The sequence below is a fragment of the Triticum dicoccoides genome, chromosome 7B, assembly GCF_002162155.2.
Source record: "Triticum dicoccoides isolate Atlit2015 ecotype Zavitan chromosome 7B, WEW_v2.0, whole genome shotgun sequence".
Lineage (NCBI taxonomy): Eukaryota > Viridiplantae > Streptophyta > Magnoliopsida > Poales > Poaceae > Triticum > Triticum dicoccoides.
The window spans coordinates 379,629,364-379,638,606 of NC_041393.1; the positions used below are offsets into that span (position 1 = coordinate 379,629,364).

At 51.5% G+C, this 9,243-nt stretch overlaps 1 protein-coding gene across 1 annotated transcript in view; it reads left to right on the forward strand.

Moving 5' to 3' along the window:
- The window catches only part of LOC119342218 (WAT1-related protein At5g47470-like), a 25,851-nt gene extending 18,701 nt beyond the window's left edge, over positions 1 to 7,150 (forward strand). The window contains exons 2-6 of the mRNA XM_037614064.1: positions 494 to 610; positions 5,964 to 6,201; positions 6,286 to 6,447; positions 6,587 to 6,738; positions 6,861 to 7,150. Of these exons, the coding sequence (XP_037469961.1) occupies positions 494 to 610; positions 5,964 to 6,201; positions 6,286 to 6,447; positions 6,587 to 6,738; positions 6,861 to 7,005 (814 nt within the window). The 3' untranslated portion in view covers positions 7,006 to 7,150. The remainder of the gene's footprint in view (positions 1 to 493; positions 611 to 5,963; positions 6,202 to 6,285; positions 6,448 to 6,586; positions 6,739 to 6,860) is intronic.
- Positions 7,151 to 9,243: the final 2,093 nt, after the last annotated feature.

Genomic DNA, 9,243 nt, shown 5'->3' on the forward strand with positions numbered 1-9,243 from the left:
GTCGGCATAGATTAAACCTATGCCGACGGCTTTGCCGTAGGCATAGCCCTGCCACGTGTCGCCTCCTGGCCTGCCAGCAGTTTGACGGCGCCGTCCGTTGCCGTCAGACGGAAAACTACGCCGACGGCTAAACTATGCCGACGGCTGCGCCAGGTCCGTCGGCATAGACCCCTATGCCGACGGCATTATTATGCCGACGGTCTGACTAGAGTACGCTGACGTAATCTAGACTGACGGCTCTATGCCGACGGCTGCCGTCGGCATAGATCTATGTCGACGGCCTAGGGGCCTATGCCGACGGCCCGTGGCCGTAGGCATAGACCGCGAGTCCGGTAGTGATAATGTCCATAGTTCATCAAATGCATTGGTGTTTCCTATTAATGGAAACCGGAGAGGAAACTCTTTTTTATGAAAAAAAAGCATTGCTGTAAAGATTCAGATACTACCAAATGCTGGCAATCGGTTAACAAAACATTTTTTGTTCTTTGTGTAGGGTATCCATATACCAAGTCTTGATGATGCTCGGCGTCGAGCGGACCTCACCAGCGATCGCCTCGGCCATGCCCAATCTTGGTCCTGGCTTCATCTTCGTCATCGCCGCCTGCCTGAGGTACCGAACCAAATCCTTAATACGGGAAAAACAACACATTGTTGACTTTCGGACTGTTAGACTGTATTTACATGTGTATATTGTAACGTTGTATACCATCTCATTATATATATATGTGATAGGCCACCCCTAGAAGGTTGTGCCGGTTCCCCCCAAAGCCTATTGTCTTACATGGTATCACGCTAGGTTACGTCCGCTTCCGCCTAAAAACCCTAAACCGCCGCCGCCGCCGCGCCCGCCGTCGCCGTCGCCCGACTGCTATGACGTCCGCCGCTGCGTCCGGCTCCACCGCCACCGGTTTTCTGCCGGCCTCCCTCGCAGCACTTCTCTCGAGGCCGCTGGATGCCGCCTCCCTTCAAGCGCCGATCGGGACACGGAGCGTCGGCTCCCTCTTCGCGCTCCTGCCGGCTGCTACTTCGCCCGGGCAGGCGCTTGTGGCCCACACCGCCGCCGCCCCGTCAACCGCGGCTGTCGCGCCCTCGGCCACTGCGCCGCTGGTGGCGGAGGACGTCGCGCTGGCAGGCTTCGCGGCGTCAACCGCGGCCATCGCGCCCTCTGTCACCGCGCCGGCTGCCCCTCTGACTGTCTCCACGGTGGTCTCACCTCAGCCAGTCTCCTTGATGGGATCGCAGCCGCCGCTGCCGTTTCACTTCGGCCATCTCATCACCATCAAGTTGTCGTCGGACAATTACATCTTCTGGCACGCGCAGGTTCTTCCGCTTCTTGGGAGTCACTATCTGCTTGGCTATGTCGACGGCTGTCTCCCTTGCCCTCCTGCGCTGGTTGACAGCGTGCACGGTCCGGTCTATAATCCGGCTCACCGTGTCTGGACAGGGCAGGATCAGGCGAACCTCTCCTCCATCCAGGGGTCGCTCTCTCCGGCCGTTGCTGGGCTTGTTGTCTTCGCCAAGACGTCCCACGAGGCATGGACTATTCTTGAGCGCTCGTTTGCGGCACAGTCGCAGGCTCGTGTATCTGGGCTCCGTCGCCAACTTGGGGAGTGTCAGAAGCTTGACTCCAACGCCACTGAGTTCTACAACAAAGTCAAGAGTCTCGCCGACACGCTGGCCTCCATTGGACAGCCCCTCACCGACTCCGAGTTCAACTTGTTTATTGTCAATGGTCTTGATGAGGAGTATGACGCCCTAGTCGAGATCATCAATGAGAGGGGCAACTCCACGCCCATGCCAGCACACGAGGTCTTTTCACGCCTCCTGCTTACTGAGCAACGAGTCGAGACGCGCCGATCCAGGGGCAACGGCGCCCTCTCGGCAAACGCCGCCACCAAGGGTGGTTGCTCCTCTGCTTCATCCAGGGCTCCTTCGGGGCAGTCACCACCACCCGCCTCGGCCCCTCCTCTTACTGCGACGCTACCAGGGGCTGGCGGTCCACGTGTGTGCCAGCTTTGTGGTCGCGATGGGCACTGGGCCTCGAAGTGTCACAAGCGCTTCCAGCGGGGTTTTCTTGGTCTCGGCAATGACGGGAAGGATACACGCAACTTTGCTCGTCAGGTCGCCATGGCTGATCGTCCGCCGCCGCAGAAGCCACAGGGACACATTCAGTCCTACTCCATTGATCCCCACTGGTACATGGACTCTGGGGCAACAGAGCACCTGACCAGTGAGATGGGGAAGCTTCACACTCGTGAACCCTACCATGGCTCCGACAAGATCCACACCGCCAATGGAGCAGGTATGCACATCTCTCATATTGGTCAAGCATCACTTCTCACTAGACATGCCAATAGGAGTCTTCAACTTCGCAATGTTCTTCGAGTTCCATCTGTGACACGTAATCTTCTTTCAGTTCCTAAACTCACTCGTGATAATAATGTGCTTTGTGAATTTCATCCTTTTGATCTTTTTATTAAGGATCGGGGCACGAGGGACATTCTTCTTAGTGGGCGGCTCTGCCAAGGTCTCTATCGTCTGGAGCATCCTGGCGTCGCTCGCGTCTTCAGTGGAGTTCGGGTATCTCCGTCACAGTGGCATGCTCGTCTTGGTCACCCGGCCACACCTATTGTCCGGCATGTTTTGCGTCGTCATGAGCTTCCTAGTGTCTAGTAATAAAGATGTAGTAGTGTGTGATGCTTGTCAGCAGGGGAAGAGTCATCAACTTCCTTTTTCGGAGTCCAGTCGTGAGGTGAAACATCCTTTAGAACTTGTGTTTTCAGATGTATGGGGTCCTGCTCAGACTTCTGTTAGTGGTCATAATTACTATATCAGTTTTGTTGATGCTTACAGCCGCTTTACCTGGCTTTATCTTATCAAACGTAAATCTGATGTGTTTGACATTTTTGTTCAGTTCCAAAAACATGTTGAACGCCTTCTCAAGCACAAAATTGTTCATGTTCAGTCGGACTGGGGTGGCGAGTATCGCAACCTCAACTCCTTCTTTCAGTCGCTTGGGATCACTCACCGTTTAGCATGTCCACATACACATCAGCAGAATGGTTCAGTAGAACGTAAGCATCGTCACATTGTTGAAGCTGGTCTGACTCTTTTGGCCCATGCATCTGTTCCGTTTCGTTTTTGGAGTGATGCTTTCACCACTGCATGTTTTCTCATCAATCGTACTCCCACTCGTGTTTTGAATATGAAGACTCCCATTGAAGTTCTCCTTAATGAACAACCGGACTACACCTTTCTCAAGGTGTTTGGGCGTGCTTGCTGGCCCCATCTCCGTCCATATAACAAGCGTAAGCTCGAGTTTCGTTCCAAGAAGTGTGTTTTTCTTGGTTATAGCTCTCTTCATAAAGGATACAAATGTCTTCATGTGCCCACTAATCGTGTCTACATCTCTCGGGATGTTGTGTTTGATGAGCATGTTTTTCCCTTTGCCAAACTCCCTCTGTCCACTACCGAGCCACCTGTCATGCATTCATCCTTTGTTGCTTCTGACCAATTTGATGATGTTGCATATTCTCCTCTATTGTTGCCTAACCATGGTGCAGGCACTGGTCGTGGGGCTCGTTTGGAGATTCTGGAAGTGCCATCTTCCTCTTCGTCCCCATCGCCTTCATCCTCGGCACCTTCTGTTGTGCATGAGGAGCACATGGAGCCCCTGCATGGCCTCGGTTTCCGTGCTCATGCACGGCCGATCGATGTCCTGGCCCGGTCGCCTCTGGCTTCTGGGCTGCCTTCGCCATCGTCGCGCCCTACAACCCCGCCGACTGGGCCGGCCTCCTCGGTCCCCGTCTCGCCCAGGGCGTCGGGGCAGTCATCACCAGGCCTGGCCTCACCCGCCCCTGCCTCGCCCAGGGTGTCTGGGCCCTTCTCACCAGGGCCGGCCTCGCCTGCTCTCGCCTCGCCAAGGCCGTCTGGGCCGGTGTCACCGGAGCTGGCCTCGCCCACTCTCGGTTCGCCCATGGCCTCTGAGCCCCTGTCGTCGGGCCAGTCTTCGCCATGCAGCCCGGAGTCGTCTGTCCCGAGCTCGCCTGAGGTGATTCCTGCATCTCCGGCGACCGTCACGTCTCCGTCACCTTCGCCTCCGCCGGCTCCTGCTGCTGCTCTACGTCCACATACGCGCAGTCGGAGTGGCATTTTTTAGCCTAAGCAACGTCACGATGGCACAGTTGCTTGGTTAGCGGCGTGCATGTCTGCTTCTCTCGCAGATCCATCCTCTGAGCCACGCACGTATCAAGCTGCTATGCGCATTCCTCATTGGAGAGAGGCCATGGAGCAGGAGTATCAAGCGCTTCTTCGCAATCAGACATGGACTCTTGTTCCTCCACAATCACGGGTAAATGTCATTGATTCCAAATGGGTTTTCAAAGTGAAGAGGCATTCTGATGGGTCCATTGAGCGCTATAAGGCTCGTCTGGTTGCTCGTGGTTTTCGACAGCGTTTTGGACTTGACTATGAAGACACCTTCAGTCCAGTGGTCAAGCCTACTACCATCAGACTTCTTCTCTCTCTGGCTGTTACTCGAGGTTGGTTTCTTCGTCAGCTTGATGTTCAAAATGCTTTTCTTCGTGGTGTCTTGGCGGAGGAGGTTTACATGCGCCAGCCTCCGGGTTTCTCTGATCCGGATCGCCCTGATCATCTCTGTCGTCTGTCCAAGGCAATTTATGGTCTGAAGCAGGCTCCTCGTGCTTGGCATGCTCGTCTTGCAATGGCTCTTCGTGCTCATGGTTTTGCATCATCAACTGCTGACTCCTCATTGTTTCTTCTTCAAAGGCCTGAGGTTACTATGTACTTGTTGGTCTATGTAGATGATATCATTTTGGTCAGCTCCTCTCAGTCGGCTGCTACTGCGCTTGTTCGCTCACTTGGTGCTGATTTTGCGGTCAAGGACCTTGGGAAGCTTCATTACTTTCTTGGTGTGGAGGTTACTTCTCGTGCTGCTGGCCTTGTTATGACGCAGAAGAAGTACTCTCTGGATTTGTTGCAGCGAGCTGGGATGCTTAAGTGCAAACCGACGACTACACCCATGTCTACCACTGATAAGCTCAATGCTGTTGATGGTGTGCTTCTTTCTTCTTCTGATGCGACAGAGTACAGGAGTATTGTTGGTGGGCTCCAGTACTTGACGATCACGCGACCAGACATTTCCTATGCTGTTAACCGAGTCTGCGAGTATCTGCAGTCACCCCGTGACACTCATTGGTCTGCTGTTAAGCGGATTTTGCGCTATATTCGTTTCACGGTGGCTCATGGTTTGCATATTCGGTCGTCTGACTCTGGTTGTCTTTCAGCATATTCTGATGCAGACTGGGCTGGCAATCCGGATGACAGGCGATCCACGGGGGGTTATGCTGTCTTCTTTGGCTCGAACCTGATTGCCTGGAGTGCTCGGAAACAGGCTACTGTCTCGCGTAGCAGTACTGAGGCTGAGTATAAGGCTGTGGCCAATGCCACGTCAGAGATCATCTGGGTACAGTCCTTGCTTCAGGAGTTAAGTATACCCCAATCACAGCCTCCTGTTCTTTGGTGTGATAACATCGGTGCTACATACCTTTCTGCAAATCCGGTATTCCATGCCCGAACGAAACACATTGAAGTTGACTATCACTTTGTGCGTGAACGTGTCTCTCAGAAGCAACTACAGATCAAGTTTATTTCTTCCAAGGATCAACTTGCTGACATCTTCACCAAGCCATTGCCTTTGCCACAGTTTGAGACTTGCAGGCGCAATCTTACCCTTCTAGATTCATTAGAAAGTGGCTAAAATTGAGGGAGGGTGTTAGACTGTATTTACATGTGTATATTGTAACGTTGTATACCACCTCATTATATATATATGTGATAGGCCACCCCTAGAGGGTTGTGCCGGTTCCCCCCAAAGCCTATTGTCTTACACGGACTGACCAAGTAGCTCTACAACTAGTGACTCTGCTTATATATATATGCAGGTTTGAGAGATTTGAGTGGAGGTGCAAGTACACCAGAGCAAAGATCTTGGGTACGTTGGTATGCATCAGTGGAGCAATGTGCGTGAGCTTCCTAAAGAATCCCCATCCCGGCACAGTGCCAGAGTCCGTTCCCAGGGATCAAGAGTTGTCTGGCATGAAAATTGACAGAGATTGGGTCCTTGGCTGTGTGTACCTGCTCACTGGAGTCACGGTCTTGGCTTGCAACACTGTCCTGCAGGTGCACGCTGATAAGATAAATAATCACTGGTCATAATTCTGCCACTTTGTTAGAATTAGAGCTGAATCTGATGCGCAAATGTAGGCTGCAACCCTCAAGAGGTTCCCGGCGCCGCTGTCCATCTGTGTGATCACCGCCATGATGGGATCGATCTTCAGCGCCATCATCCAGGTCATCATGGACGGCAAGCTCGGCGCGGGCACTGCAGGCAACATCCCCAGAATAATCGGTGAAATTGTGCTCGTGGTACATACTACTAGTACATTTTCGATCCATATTAATTGTCACTGATTTAGTATAAGTTGTAGACCCATGATCTCAGCAATAGTATGTGACACTGACGTCGTTGTAACCTGCACTGAAAATAGTGGCAATGCTGGTGCAGGGAGGTCTGGTGATCGGGCTGTGCACGACGTTCCAGGTGTCGAGCATCGGCCGCAAGGGGCCTGTCCTGGTGTCCATGTTCAGCCCGTTCCAGACTGTGTTCTCGGCCTTCATCTCCTTCATCTTCTTTGGGCAATGGATCGGCACAGGGTGGTACGTACGTACGTCTTTGCCGGCCATGCACCCGCGCCGCAAGGAATAATATGTCAATGCGTAGCTGCAGTTGGTGCACTGACATTTAACATCAGCACTGTCATATTCATATTTCGTTGCAGCCTGGTGGGGATTGTGCTCATGTTTGCGGGCCTCTATGTGGTGCTATGGGCCAAGAACCGGGAGGACAAGATGTTCGCCGAGCTTGCGCTGCCGTCTGACTCTGACGCAACTGAATCTGATATCGAGAGGCCATTCTTGCAGTGATGAGTTGGGCAAAAATCAAAATCGCTTGCTTCCACTGCTTGCTAGACACCGTAGGAATCTACACTGATCCTATCTACTGTTTGACTTCTTTTGCGAAGATATTGTTTGGATTTTGGAACAGTCAAGTTATTTTACAGCCCGCTGAGCAAAGGCCATTAATCTCGCTTTACCTCGTTATATGTGTCACCGTTCCTTCTGACACGCTTGCCGCCTTGTTTTGAATATTATTTTCTTGAAGCCCTCGAGCTTTCTAAAGCTTGCCTGTGAGCAAGAAAGAAAGATTCGATATGTGGCAAAATTGACAATTTTGATCCGTGAACACAATCGATTCACAAAATAAACTGTCCCCAAAACTATTTTACGCGGCTGACCTTTTTGAGTGCCGCCCGACACGTAGGCGTCATACCCTACGGTGCAGCGCTCAGCTCTGGGACGTTGCACCTCTACCCACCATGGCACCCACTGGGCCCGCACCCAGCAGTGCAGCGCCTCCGAGCTAGGAGCCACACGTGTAATGTGCAGCGCCTAGTCCTCGCACCCAGCAGTGCAACGCCTTCGAGCTAGGCGCCACACGTGTAATGCGTAGCGCCTAGCGCTTAGGCGCTGCACTGTCTGTTACTAGTTGGCGGGGCCCCCCTCCCCCACTCCCCCCATCAAACACGAACCCCTAAACCCATCCCATCCGAGATCTGCCCCGTCTCCCCCTCTCAAATCATTCCCCAAATCTTACAAATTTGAAGATTTTGTCCGTGGATTTCGAACTCAAACCCTTCCTCAAGGTAATCTTCTCTGATCCCCTTGTTTTGATCCAAGTAATGTTAACAAATTGCTCATTTGTTGCTAGTTTGGGCAAACCCTAGTTTTGTACGGATCTAGAGATTTACATGGGGATGTGAGATGTTTGTTTGCCAATTTCCTATGATTAGGCTTGTTAGTATGTTAGGGTTATTCTTATGGATGTTCTTATTTTGATGCTAGGGTTAGGGTTAGGGTTATGGTTGTTGTTTCATGTATATGTTAGGGTTTGTATTCCGTGTTAATCTTTGGATTAGTACTCATGGAAGAAATGTCACGTTGTGTTGTTAGAATGCTTATAGGGATGAGAAGAACATGTGTGTTTGTTCATCATGGGGACAAAAACGCCTTCTTGAAAGGCAATATTGAACCGGACCCGGATGAGATTGACATGGTGGTTGATAATAGTCCTAGCTATGCGGAGCTCTTGCAACAAGTGAGGAAAGGATTCGAATTGGATGGACCTTAGTGATATCGTTGAGTTGGTGGGAAGGCATAATGTTGGTTTTGGAATGCACATCCGTTGGAAGACAATGCGTGTCAACTCGGAGCAACGTTGGGTTGCATACAAGGAGACGGTGGCCGAATCACTAGACAAGGCTCTTGAGTTACTTGCAACGAAGAAGGTTGATTCAAGTTTGCATTTGGACTTGAACCGGAACCCCTATTGTTGAACCTCTTATGACCCAAGAAGTGAGGCCAACATTGAGCCTATTTCCAAACAATCAAAATGAAGCTTTGCAAGGGGAGAATGATGAGTATGCGGACAATGACAATGAAGTTGATCTTCATGACAACAATGTGGGTGATCTTGACAAATATCATTTGCAAGAGACAATGGACCATTCCATCCCTTATTCCCATGGCTATGCATCGGATACGGATGACGAAGGTCTCAATGAACAAGTTGATGAGGAGGGGTTCACGGTGAAGGAGGCCGAAGGTTTCGAGAAGGTATTCGGTCGGGATCATCGGACTACATTGTTCAAGGATGTTAGTCTCGCGGATGAAGCCATGGTAGATGGTGGCCAAGGTATATCTCTTGGGATTAGGACAAGCTCTCACCGTGATTTGGATGATGGCAAGAACGGGATTGCTAAAGGGTTTAAGTTCCAAACCATGTTGGAATTGAAGATGTGGCTCGAAAACTACTCGGTCACGCATTATCGTCTGGTAGTCCACTCGGACGTCAATGTGCGCTACACGGTTGCATGTGCATGTGAAGATGAAATATGTCCGTGGATTATGCGTGCAAGACCATGGAAAAGAGGTCCCACTTGGCACGTAGTGAGTTGTGTGACAACTCACATGTGCCGAGGCAAAAAGGGTGGATGGCAAGGTTGTGTCCCAAGACCACAGACAACTCACATCCGAGTTCATCACTTACAGGCTCTCCAACTCAATATCCACACTTCCAACAATGAGCATCCAACATATCATTGA